This window comes from Setaria italica, chromosome II (assembly GCF_000263155.2).
Source record: "Setaria italica strain Yugu1 chromosome II, Setaria_italica_v2.0, whole genome shotgun sequence".
NCBI classification, from domain to species: domain Eukaryota; kingdom Viridiplantae; phylum Streptophyta; class Magnoliopsida; order Poales; family Poaceae; genus Setaria; species Setaria italica.
This window is the reverse complement of record NC_028451.1, coordinates 47,553,573-47,566,498: the sequence shown is the minus strand read 5'-3', so window position 1 is coordinate 47,566,498 and position 12,926 is coordinate 47,553,573. Positions and strand designations below refer to the sequence as shown.

The window sequence follows — 12,926 nt, the reverse complement described above, 5'->3', positions numbered from 1 at the left end:
TGGCAATGCTACCTTCAAGCAAGCACAAGAAACCCCAGTAGATTAAACGAAATTACGAGAAACTATACAGCATGTCCGCAATAGGGCTACTCAGCAGTCAGCACTGAGTAGCCCTGTGAATCATCAACAGCATTATAGAAATTCATGCTGATAGGTACAATAGTTCTACCATTTCAATCCATGCATCATGTGTCACTGCACTATAAACCTCAACAGGGCTACAATATGTGATAGTGCCACCTCAAGTGAAGCATAAATAGTTAAGGCTCAATTAGGATCACTGTCTTACAGTAACAAACTATATCCTAGACAATTAAATCCATGAGCAATCAACTTAGTGAACGTTGAAAAGCCATAGAGCAACTATAGCCTATACATCATCATCATCCGTTTTGGATTTCTTCTTCTTCTTCTTCTTTTTCCCTTCTGTGGTTGTCTTAGGCCCAATGTCCTCTGAAGCCTCACGGTTCTTCTTTTTCTTCTTCTTCGGGGTCTCATCTTGTTTGACATCATCAGTGGCCATTCCTTCATCCTCTGGCTCCTCAAGCTTGTGCTTCTTCTTCTTTTTCTTCTCAGTTTGAGGTTCATCTTCTCCAGCTACAGGTTTATCAACGTCCATTGCTTCACTGCCAGCTGAATCAGCTTTAGACTTCTTTTTCTTGCTTTTCTTAGCAGACACATCACTCTTCTCATTGCCTGTAAAAGAAATTTTGCAATAAGTTTAAATTACATTTTTTTAGATGAATGCAAGCGTTTCAGGGATCAAGAAGGAAGTGTGTATATCCTTACAATCACCATCCTCCGAAGCGGCATTTGTAATACCCTCGATGGCAGCTTTCATCACATCAAGGTTCTTACGAGGTGCAACACCATTGTCATAGAAGTCTAGTCTCTCCTCAACTTGTTCACGCAGCTTCTGTCCGAAAATGGATGTATTCAACTCTGGAATCCAAAGCGAAATAACAGTCAGGAGTCTCAGAGCAGGGTGTCAACATATGTAAAGTGTGCAAACAAATTTTGCAACTGACCTGAATAACAATCAATACGTGAAGCAATGGAACACTTGTTGGCCAGGTATCGAGCCATTCGGCCCTTGTTCCTAGCTGATGCACGGCCAATGAATGACGAGTGGAATATAAGGCCATACTTTGGTGTATTTCCACGAGTTTTCAGAGCTCTGCATTGAATAAAGAACAGCAAACAAAAAGAGTTCAGAGGCATAAAGGGAAAAGTTTGAATATTTGCAACAATAATCAGTGGTCAGGATCCAAGTATCTTGAAATCAATAAGAGGCTAAAAAATACACAAACAGCTCCTGAAGTACCTGAAAAGTGCCTTTTCAGCACCAAGTATCTGAAGAGTTGAGGCAGGGCACTTTGCAAGATTGGACAGGCTGCCAGCATGAGATATTAGTCGAGCTCCAACAACTTCACCAATCAAAGAAGTCAGGTTGGGTGCAATATCATTCATCTTTGTTACCAAATACTCATAGAGCTTTTTACGGTATTCGGATAGATTCATGACCTTTTGGGCAAACTGTTGGACATTGATCAAATCAACTGGTGAAATATCCTGGCCTGAAAACACAACAGTGAGAAAAGTTAACACAAAGGTATCACTACTGCGAATATAGCAAAATCAATTGTAGATGTATTCTTACCCATAGATGCCTTTGCTGCTTCAACAATTTCTTTCGCCTTGTCCTCATCTCCAGTTAAATCTGCTAAAGCTGGAATGTCTTTTTCTGCTAAATCAGATTTGTTCACCAGAAACTTGGCAATCTTAGCATAAAGGTAGTTGTCATTCACAATTTTTACTAGCTCTGGAAAATGCCATGAATACCACTCCCTGCATTGTAGTGAAGCAATAAGTTAATACATACATACCCACATGACATTATACATAATATTAAAAAGACTGTTGCATCATCAATAACGTTGAATAAAATAAAATATGTGGTAATGTCAATTACAATTACAAACATAACATATATGCAAACATGATGAGTTACATGATCTTTCACACTAGCGTTAACATTTTATCATATACCTCTAAAGTGTACTCAGGGTTACCAGAGTTGAGAATTTAACACCAAGTTGTGGCAGGTATAACATTACAAAAAACTTAAGTTTGCTTTCTCTAAAGCACAGTAGATATTAGAGATGATTTAATGCTGACATTTCTATTAGACTAAAATGAAGAAAAATAACAGTACAGATCAGAATGACATGATTCGTAATGTCAAGCCAGCATAAGCAAACAATATTCACAGAACTAAGGGCATTCAAGTATAACTTATTTAGGATTGTCAAGGATCACACATCAGTATCAAAATGAAGTAAAGCTTTTAAGGTGAGCAAATTGTCAAAGCATCTAAGAAGAACGAAGAAATGCCCGACACTAACTAGATTAAATGAAAAATGACAGACAAACCTCACTCTCATGGAGAAGGTATTGATATCCTTATCAAGTGTGTCCAACAGAAAGATTGCTTGAATCACCATATTATCCACACGGTTTACATTGAACTTGACCTTAGCCCTGCTATAACTATGTCCCAGACCTAGCTGAGCCTTCTCCAAGTCAGATTTCTGCAACCACACAACAAGAAAACCAGTAAACAAACAGGAACAAAAACGATATCATTTGTTGTGTCAAGCAATTCGCTTTGCAGAACAGTTCGAACTTACACCAAGAAGGAAAAAATCGTTGCACTAGAAACAAGTAGGTACGATTGAAGAGATGCTCATGAGCTCTACAGTATGTAACTCTCAGGGCCAAAACCATACAAAATCATAGTTCTCAGCTACGCAGGTGAAACTAACAAGAAAAAAAAAATGTCCAGTAACCAGCTAATCTGCAACAAGTCACTCTAGGATGCAGCATTTGATTTATCCATTTATGACACTCTCGAGCCCAAATTTGGACCAGCTACAAAAGTGATGTCAAATATAGAGTAGATGATAAGCTTAAAAGTAAAATTCATCACCTTGAGTTGGTCAATAAACTGATCGAAGTGCAGCCGCACTCCTCGGAGGAGTTCCTGGACGAACTCATTGCTCTGGCAGGGGATCCCCGTGGCCTCAGAGATGTGGGACCCTACCTTGGGCTCCATGACACCTAGACTGTACTTCGCCTTCTTTCCCACCTTCACCTTGGGCAGGTTGAGCTCCAGGAAGTTCCTCAGCTCATCGGTCATGATCCCTGCACAGACCACACACCGCTCACAATTCAGTCGGGTTGGGGCCTTGGGGATCATCAGTAATGGGATCGGAAACTAGTTACAGGCAGAGGTTTCGAGTGGGCGGAGGCGAGAGAGCATGATACCTTCGGAGATGGCGTTGCACTGGTTGAGCGCGTCGACGGCAGAGGAGAAGGGGGAGAAGCCGGCGAGCTTGACAGTCTTGCCGAAGCGCTGGAGGTCCAGGACGGAAGCGCGGACCGCGTCCACGCTCTGCCCAATCTCATCGATGCCGTACGCGTGGAAGAGAGCGTACGCCGACGCCGACTCGAAGAGCAGGTACAACGCCATCTCCTCGCGCCGCGCTTCGCCGGCGGCGGCGGAGGAGATGCTAATGCTAGGGTTTAGGAGAGGAAGGCCGAAGGGGGAGAAAGGGGAAAGGGTTGGCCGCGCTCTGCTATTTACGGTTGGGTTTCTCGTTCGCGCGTGTCCGGGTTTCCCGTCACCTCTAACCATTGGATGTTTTTCATCTAAAATGAATCTTCACAACAAAAATAATTCATCTGAAAACAAAAAATCAATATATTTTGTACAAGCGTCTTTCAAAATAAAACGTTAGATCCTATGAATTGATCCAATCATATATAGTTGTTAAAACTACAATCCACCCACCCTTTCCTGATGTATGTGTAGTGTAAGCAAAATGAAAAATCGTCTATAAGTACGTGAAACTACTCTTATAGATTAGTGGACCTTTCCTTAAGCCACTTTATGTTATGAATTGCACTTTGACCCCGTTTGGTAGGGCTTCTCAAAGTGCTTCTCCACCGGCTTTTGATGAAGCCCTACCAAAGGGTCAATTTCAAAACGGCTTCACCATCAAAGCCGAGGAGAAGCCGCAAAACGGCTTACACTAGAGAGGAGAAGCCGAAAAAAGTGGCTTCACCGGCTTCTCCTCTCTCTCCAAGCATTAAGTGATCATAAAATTACATATATTGCCATTGAGAAGCCGTTTTACCAAACGTTTTGCAAAACGGCTTCAGCTTCACTAAAAAAGCCACTCCACCGAAGAAGCCGAAGCCGAAGCCGTTTTATGAGAAGCCGAAGCTCTACCAAACGGGGCCTTTCTCTTCTATTGTCTCTCGCACTAAACTATAATGTTTGAGGGAACTATCCAATAATTATTATGAAAAGAAGTTAGCAAAGAATATCTTATGGCACAACTACTATAACTAACCAAACCGATAAATGGGATGAATTAATCTAGGGCATGCACTAATAATAGAACCTTTTTCAAAGAAGGTACAACATTGTCCAACCTTTTTAAGTTAAAATCTCATAAGTACCAAACCACACAACACCTATTCTCTTGGTTCAGCAAGGCAAAAAGTTAAGCTCCCCTTGCTACTTCACATTCATTTTCTGTCATGAACTCTTCCCTTCCATCTCTCAGCTTATTTCTTGTCTAAAGATCATGGACATCGGTAGGTGCTCTATACGTACTTTGTCCCAAGAAAAAAATAAGATATTTAGGATTCAAAATTTATTCAGAAAATAAGACATTTTATCCTATTTAGTATGCAATATGTATCTGTCAGTCAATTGCTTTGTTGTTGATTTGTTCTAATTTTTTAAATGATTTATTTATTTATTTTGATAGGACCTGTTTGATAGAGCTCCATCTAATTCTGATTCTATATGGGAGCTGATTCTCTGGCTAAAAGTAAATTTCTCTGATTCTTTAGCATGAACTTTTAAAATTAGGATGGAAAATCATTTCACGGCATCAGAAGAAGCTATTTTTTTTAAGTTCCCCACCTCTTAGTTCATTCTCACTTCACAGAATTAATAGAGAATCACTTCTCTCTCTGTGGTAGATCTCCTGCTGGATTTAGCGTAGAATCGGCTTAGGAGCTGTGCCAAACGCAACCTTACAGCGGCTCCTATCTGCTGTCGTCGCATTTGATTGGCCCACCCCACAATCACCTAGGCCTGCGGGCCTTGATGGGCTTGTAGGAGCAGCAGCAGAAACAGGCCTGCCCCATCTACGCTCTGAAAAAAAAGGAATCCCTCGAAGACCTCCTCCTCCGACCGAATCCGAGGGCACGCGAGGGGTTCAGGCGACCGACGGCGAGCATGGCGGCGGACGACGGCCGGGCGACGGCGGCGCTGGACGAGACCCTCAAGCCCTTCCAGGAAAGAGCTTCCGAGGCTGAGGTTCGCTCGCTTGTCTCCTAGCTCCTGACAACCTCTGGTTCCCGGTGGTTTCTGTTAGGCAATCTTTAATCGATAGCAATCTGGTAGTTCCTCTGATGTCCCTATGCGGTTGCGGGTTAGGTTTCGGAACAACTGCTCACTGGTGTTGCGGGATGCCACCTTTTATTCATGAATTACGGAGTAAGGAAGTTGTGAAAGGGTTTATCTGCTAGGACCTGGGAGTACTTTGGAGCAAATAAAACAAATTGGTGTGGAATTGTGAGCAAAATACCTATGCAGCTTTTTAGATGTATTTTTAGATTCTAATCCATCAGACCGTAGATGGAGTTTTTAGATACGTGAACCCAAATAGGTGCTTAAGAAGTCCCAGATTCCATTCTGATGTCATTGCATAGATTTGTAGTGCCTACTGCCTAGTAGCTGATTATCGTTGATAATGCCATGAATTATGGCTATCTGGGCAAACAGAGAACAATATTCCGAGGCATAGCGTTAGCTCTTAATCTGCTTCAACGTACAAGAGAGAGAATGTGACTTGTGACCACAGGCTTCTAGTTGTGGACTGTGGAGAAGTCAGATGGTCTAGAAACTTAATAATATTGGTCACTTCCTTGCTATCTGCCTGATTTAGAATGCTTGGAAAGAGAAAAATCGCTTGATTTTCCAGCACAAATCTATGACCGTGTTAGGTGTGGCCTCAGGAGCGGGAGAAGATGTAATGCCGTCATGTAACATGGATTTGAACTTTTTTGGACTGGCTGTAGACCTCTGCGTTCTTGTTTGCTTGTTTTTGCCCTAAAAAAAATCTTTGGTCCCTTATAATGTACTACTGCTTTGAATATCTTCCACCCGTACTGCCAACACAAGCGCCTAACTTAGTAACTAGCAAAGCATGCTCGTATACTGCAGTATTACCTACCAGGCTAGGGGCTACCATACCATGGACCATTTGTTCTTCAATTGCAATATCACCTACCCGGCTACCTGGCTGGCTATGGTCTGTGGATAACTGCTGGTCTAAGATGTACTTCTTGGGTTGCTGTCTCTTATGTTTCTTTATCAAAAGTCGTCGTGATGTGATGCATTGACCAGCCACGTGGAAGCCTGTGGCAATCTTATCATGCTCGGTCAGAGTGGTTACACGAATGCTTAATTTCTACTGGTGGTTGTCTCATTGTTATCTTCCCTAATTTTATGGTTATTATTTCCTTTACTGTCACAGTTACGCATAGCAAAGCTGGAAGCCTTGCTGTACAACCAAGGTAATTTGATATGGTTTTGCTGTTCAGGCGTGTTCTTGTTGATGATCGATAAGAGTAGGTGCCTAATTCCATCTTTACATGATTTACTAGCTGGTCCGAACAGTGGATCTGAGGCAAGTTCTTCTGCAATGAAACATCTTCAGTCAAAACTAGACGCGGTTAGTGCAGAGTGCCTGACTGAAAAAGAGAAGGTAATCAATCACTTTGCTCGAACCTGTCGCCGTCATACAACTGTTGACATTTAACTATATATCCACACCTTGTCTCATGAACTTTGTAGAACAAGAAGCTAATCATTGAGAACGAGAAGCTCCAGTACCGCATCACCCATCTTATCCGTGCAATAAAAGAGGCAGAATCTAGATAGAAGAAGCCCGAAGGCTGATTTAAAAGCCTGATATTGAACTATTGAAATATCCTATCTTGTTGAGCTCAAAATATTGTTGTGATCTTGATATAGATCTTGGTGAAAACCGTATGGAACTATTGATCAGAACGCTATGTACACGATAGTCTGTTTTCACCTGACCCCATTTTGGAAGACAGGCGTTGAACAGTGGAATACATTTTGTTATCTGAATTGACGGTTCATATGTTATCATGTAGTATTGTTTGGTAATCTGTTCAGCTGACAATTGAGCCGGGTGGTTGAAAGACAAATGGAGGGTTTTGAGTTTCACTGATAGAAGCAGACAGCTCTCGTGATTGCATCATGCTTCGTGCTGAGAAGGCAGGGGGCCAAAGCATGCCACTTTACTTGTATTTCACATTATCTCCTTTTACACGCACTCAGGCAACTCCACTGGAAAATAATCATCCGATCATGTTCGTCATGCATTCAGTAATCAACAGATATGTTGCGTACGAATCATCTAGCGGTGGTTATCTGAATCACAATTTTTGAACTAACCATCTCGAGATGGAGGATAACGCTGCAACCATTACGTTTTATCATCCCAGAAAATACCAAAACATGCAAGAGGAAAGCAGACATCCTATCAGCTACAGTAGCTGGCCTAGTCATTTGTGCAGTAACACCACCTGATTATCTTACAAATTGTCCCGTACAGCGTGATTACGTGTACCTGGCTCGTATAAAGACTCCTAGCCGGGTGGGGACGAAACCAAAACGGATATGGCTAGCGACCACACCGCACCTTCCAGAAACGTACGTGGCAACCTTCCGTGACCCCGCTCCGCTTTACTGAATCCCACCGACAGGTGGGTCCGCGTAACCCGTCGCCACGCCGTCACTGTTCAGCTCCCCCGCGCTCCCTCCCGTGCACGCAAGGCACCCCGGGGGGGATGAAAGCGAGAGGGCGTGAGCTTTTAAATGGCCTCGCCGCTAACCACCGCCACTTCAGCCGTGCCGTTTATCGAAGCGCGAGCCCGCGGAGCGAGCGATTGGGGTTTTTTTTGGGGGGCGCTCCGCCGCGCGGATCGGGAGGAGCGGAGGCGGCTAGGGTTTGGGTGAGGTTTTGGGCGGCGACAGCAGGGGGAGGAGGTCGGGATTTGGATGGTCGCGGCGGCGCGGTGGTGGAGTTGGTGTGCTTCCCGGAGGCTGCTGTGTCCATGGGCAGGTCGTTCAGGGACTCGCTCAAGGTGCTCGAGGCCGACATCCAGCACGCCAACTCGCTGTGAGTAGTCAGCTCACCTCATGCCTCGCCTTTTTTGAATTTTGACCTTGGTCTCCACGGTTCAGCTCCAGCTGAGAGATCATCAATTAATATCGTTTGGCCTGTTCCTGTTCTCAAGTGTGTTGAGCTGGGATACTGGGCGTGTTGGTACTAGTATCTTACCAAAAATTGTTGTGCTATTTTTTTGGGGGGGAACAGAATTGCTGTGTTACCTTTTTAGAACAAAATTACTGTGTTAATTGAGGTCTTGAGTGGAATGGGTTAGAAATTACACCATGAGATGCAGCTAGACACTTTGGTTCATTGGTCCCAGTCATAATAGGTAGATTAGATATGATTTGTTGTTGATTGTGACACTTGGAACGAGATCCCCTTTGGTGAATGTTTCGACTTTGATGCTAGGTACGTGTACCACTTTAGTTATGGTTGGGGTATAATTAGTAATGCGTGGACAACTTGAGTTTTCTGTCGGTAGCTCCTCACGCTGACACCAGTCAGAAAATCTTGCTACGTTTTGGCCTGATCTCCTTTATCAGTGATGCACGGCTGTAGCATTTTTGAGTTGCCATCATGGAATTTCTCTTGCTGGTGTGTGATGCGGTTCTGGCAGTTGGCCAGTTTATCTTTAGGCCTTCGAAAATTAACCTGTACCATTGGGAATTGCCATAATGAAATTACTTGTTGATGTGCCATGCACTTCCGCTTGAGTGGAAATGTGGTGGCTCTTCACTATCGCCATCATTATTTTCTGAAGCACTTTGGGATTTTGGATGGAATTTCTTGTCCACCAGGGCATAAGTATGCAAGATACCATTAGGGCAAACATTCAATCGTGAATTGAACTTTGGTCATGATTTATTTCCCACCCTATTTGTGCGAGCACATTAGTTGGTCGGGCAAGTCATGATTTAGGTTTACCCATGACTTTAGTACCTTTCAGAGGATTCATTGCTAATTATTTTGTTTGTAAAAATGCAGTGCTTCTGAATTTCGGAGGGAATATGATGGCGCCTGCCTTCAGATGAGGATGGCATATTGCCCTGCTGCCCACTTTTTCCTTTTTCTTGTGCAGTGGACAGATTGCAGCCTTGCTGGTGCACTTGGGCTGTTGAGGATTCTAATTTATAAGGTTGGCCAACACTTCTGTCTTAGAATCAAGTTTCTGCCCATTTTTTATGGCAAGTTAGTACTTAGGTTCAAATTAAAAAAAAAATTAAATATTCAGGTTTATGCTGATGGGACAACCACCATGTCTACTCATGAAAGAAAAGCAAGCATCAGGGAATTTTATGGTATAGTGCATGTCTTTCAGAATCTTTTGAACAACATTTGCTTTGCACCATTATTATCTTTAATTGCTTGTTCATTAGGTCTCGTTGGTTTTGGCAGCTGTCATATTTCCTTCTTTGATGCAACTACATGAAGGAATCAATGAAGTGGAGGATAAGAAACAGAAAGCAATATGTATAGAGAGGTATAGAAAACGAGATGAGGATCCGAAAATGGTGATATCAGAGATTGACGATAATATAGAGGAGGAATGTGGCATATGTATGGAGACAAACACCAAAGTTGTTCTTCCAACTTGTAGCCATGCTATGTGCATTAAATGCTATCGTGACTGGTACAAATTTTCACTCCCATTTCTAAAGTCTTTTTGGAATACTTTTAGTTATTCTGTTCTTGTGATGATTAAGTGCTTTTGCCTGCTTATGAAATGCCATGCCTTCTTTATGTGGGAAAAAATTACTATTGTAATGCAATAATGCTTGGATACATGTATATAAGCTGGATGTGTCATCAACATATGAATTTGTTGGTATCAAACAGAAAAGAAGTACCATTTTGTTTATCTGGCTACTTTTGGTAGATAGCTACAGGGTCTGCTCTACTGTGACTTTGCTTTGCTAGCTGCCGAGACCTTCCTTATGCTGCTGTGTTCGATAAGCTGTTTATTTGTCTTCACATGAGATTAGCTGGGCAACAAACTGTACTGGAAAAAAACCTGCTGCAGATCTCTTTTACAGCCACTTAATATCAGCTGCCATTCTTGCTCTTTGATGTTTAGTAGCGCTGCATGTAATGATTATGATCCTATGGTTTACGAAGCAGAGGTAGAGTTTTGACTTTTGAGGAAGAACTAGAAACCTTACTGTTCACTTCATCCCCTACTTTTTTGTAAATTCTTTTTCATTGCCGCAAGACCAGAAATCAGGAATGAGTGCTGTAGACTTGAATTATAATCCGCTGATGTAGCTTACAAGAAATAAAATGACAATACTGGTATTAATAAAGCTCAAGGCAACCAAGAGGTAGATAGCGAGCAATTTATTTTTAACTAGATAGGGAGCAAGTTTGGAACAACATCGTGTGGTGACGTTCTACAGGAGGCCACGACCCATGTGTGTTGGACTTCTCTTGGTTAGTCCTGAATTTAAGGACACAAAAGACTTAAGTGACGCTAAATTTCTTTCCACTACTCTATATTTGTCCGATTGTGTTCTTATGTTTTGGTGATTCTGGAGTGTTTTCCATGAGATATCCGTTCAGCTTGTTTGCTTGCAAGTTAGAACATGTCATGTCATCTCCTGCTTTTGTTTGGATGTAGGATTTTCATTATTCAGAAACAAGACAAAACCTAAATAAATTTATGTGAAGGGCAAAAGGCCTTCTGGCTATGAACTTGGCTATCAGCTTATAGCATTAGCAATTGGATAGGAAAGATAATTTTTGTTCCCTGATCAGCATTCATCTGTATGCCTGCTGAAAGTGCCCTTTTGTTGGAAATGTTCCATGAAGCCAAATACGGGCAATGGTCATTCTTTGTGTGTGCTATTAACATTTCAGTGAAGAATTAGCATGTGGTTTGTTAGAGTCAATCTGACCATCACTATCTAGCCTACAAAGTTCGATATCTTTCTGATTCTCCCATTGATTTTTTTGGACTAAATTTAGGTGTGGCAAATATAGTACTAACCAAATAGGCCCGTGATGTTGCATCAAGCCAAATAAGGACTATTGCCATTCTTTGTGTGTTATTAACGTGTCAATGCAGAAGTAGTATGTGGTTTTGTTAGTGTCAATCTGACCATCACTATCTAGCCTACAAATATATCTTTCAGATTCTTCCAGTGAACTTCTTCTTCGACTATATATATAAGCTCTATTGTTCTAAGCATGTTATGATATTGCTACAGGAGGTCAAGGTCTCAGTCCTGTCCATTCTGCCGTGACAGCCTCAAGAGGGTAAACTCTGCTGACCTGTGGATATACACGGATGACAGGGACATCGTCGACATGGCGACGGTCCGAAGAGAGAACCTGAGGCGACTCTTCATGTACATAGACAAGTTGCCCACCGTCATCCCAGAATCGGTCCTTGACATCTACGACTCCCATGTGAAGTGACGCTGGGCTCATCAGCCAATTGTTTATGGGTGCGCTACGTCTTGTGCTGAGCCCTGGGCGTCTGGTGCTGTGTGCTTTTTTAAGAGGCTCGAAGCAGCTCGCCGGATGCCGAGGAGGCTAATTTATATAGGTACATATGTAAGTAGAACCTGGTCTATCATCCCGTTTCTTGTGCGAGTTATAGGGCTTTAGGACAATCTGACCCTATATCAGTGGGATATCGTGGTAACGGCAAGCAAATATTGATGTTCATATGGGCGTTCACCTGATGGATGTTCTTGTACATGTTTCTTTGTTCATGATTGGATAGATGGATGCTGTTGTTAATTGTGGAAAAATGGTGATTATTATCCTGCGATTGCATCCTGTTGTTTCAGTTGTCGGTCCAGGGCAGGGCCACCTTTCAGAGTAGTTTCTGTCAGATTCATGGGTTATTATTGAGAAATGTCACCGATTGGCTCATGGGATCAGGACCTGTTATGTTCAGGTCGAACGCAGCTCGTGGTACTCGAACTCTGAACTGTTAGGAAACCAGGTGTTATACCAGTCAGATCAACCAAAGGTGCGAACTCCGAAGCTTTGATGGCCGGATGTTTAGACAAGGTAAATCCTACTGTACAATCCTTCGTGTTCGACTCTATTGATATGAATTGTTGAATCGTGACCTTATCTCCAAACAAGGTGGTATGTCTTTTTAATTCTCCACAGGAGCTTCCAAGATGAGAGCATATCGGCACGGCGCCGCAACTTTGAGCACAGCTCGCCCTTGGCGGGGAAACTAGAGAGGTGGCGGGAGTGAACAGAGCGCCATCGTCCGTGTGACCTGGCCTACTGCTTTCGAATTTGCAACGGCTACTGAACTTACTACACGAACCAATACCTAAGAAACATCTACCTAATGGACCGTGTTTAGTACTGTGGTAAACTCGAATCTTGACACATAAGTTGGTCCTATTCGCCTACCAGGCACCGAACAGCTCGGTCTAACGCAACATAATTTCAAGAAATTCAAAATGCGTAAATTCGGCAATGTTGCCGCCCATATGTTTCTTAACCTTTCCTGGGTTTTTGTAAGACCAATAGCTACGTGCCTCAAACGATAACTTGGATTTAAACCCTAGGTATTCGGTCTAGCTAACAAATTCCATGGAGTTCGCGTGAGTTCATCGAAGATGGACATAAGTAGACGCATAACAAAATTGACTAGGATGTGCTTCTCTC

The 12,926-nt window shown here is 42.7% G+C and overlaps 3 protein-coding genes across 3 annotated transcripts; 2 read left to right on the top strand and 1 right to left on the bottom strand.

Annotated features, from left to right (window-relative positions):
• Positions 1-74: 74 nt before the first annotated feature.
• On the bottom strand, positions 75-3,628 carry LOC101778598 (nucleolar protein 56). The gene is made up of 8 exons (XM_004958540.3): positions 3,328-3,628; positions 2,990-3,204; positions 2,434-2,591; positions 1,661-1,848; positions 1,325-1,577; positions 1,029-1,177; positions 790-942; positions 75-696 (listed from the first exon to the last, which is right to left on the bottom strand). The coding sequence occupies exons 1-8, from the start codon at positions 3,530-3,532 to the stop codon at positions 371-373; spliced, it is 1,647 nt and encodes a 548-aa protein (XP_004958597.1). The 5' UTR covers positions 3,533-3,628; the 3' UTR covers positions 75-370.
• Positions 3,629-5,221: 1,593 nt separating this feature from the next.
• On the top strand, positions 5,222-7,258 carry LOC101778198. Its single transcript, XM_004958539.3, has 4 exons — positions 5,222-5,398; positions 6,621-6,660; positions 6,751-6,851; positions 6,941-7,258. The coding sequence occupies exons 1-4, from the start codon at positions 5,318-5,320 to the stop codon at positions 7,025-7,027; spliced, it is 309 nt and encodes a 102-aa protein (XP_004958596.1). The 5' UTR covers positions 5,222-5,317; the 3' UTR covers positions 7,028-7,258.
• A 681-nt stretch (positions 7,259-7,939) lies between these two features.
• LOC101777524 lies at positions 7,940-12,068 on the top strand. The gene is made up of 5 exons (XM_004958538.3): positions 7,940-8,297; positions 9,276-9,426; positions 9,523-9,589; positions 9,687-9,921; positions 11,495-12,068. The coding sequence occupies exons 1-5, from the start codon at positions 7,966-7,968 to the stop codon at positions 11,703-11,705; spliced, it is 996 nt and encodes a 331-aa protein (XP_004958595.3). The 5' UTR covers positions 7,940-7,965; the 3' UTR covers positions 11,706-12,068.
• The last annotated feature ends 858 nt before the right edge of the window (positions 12,069-12,926 follow it).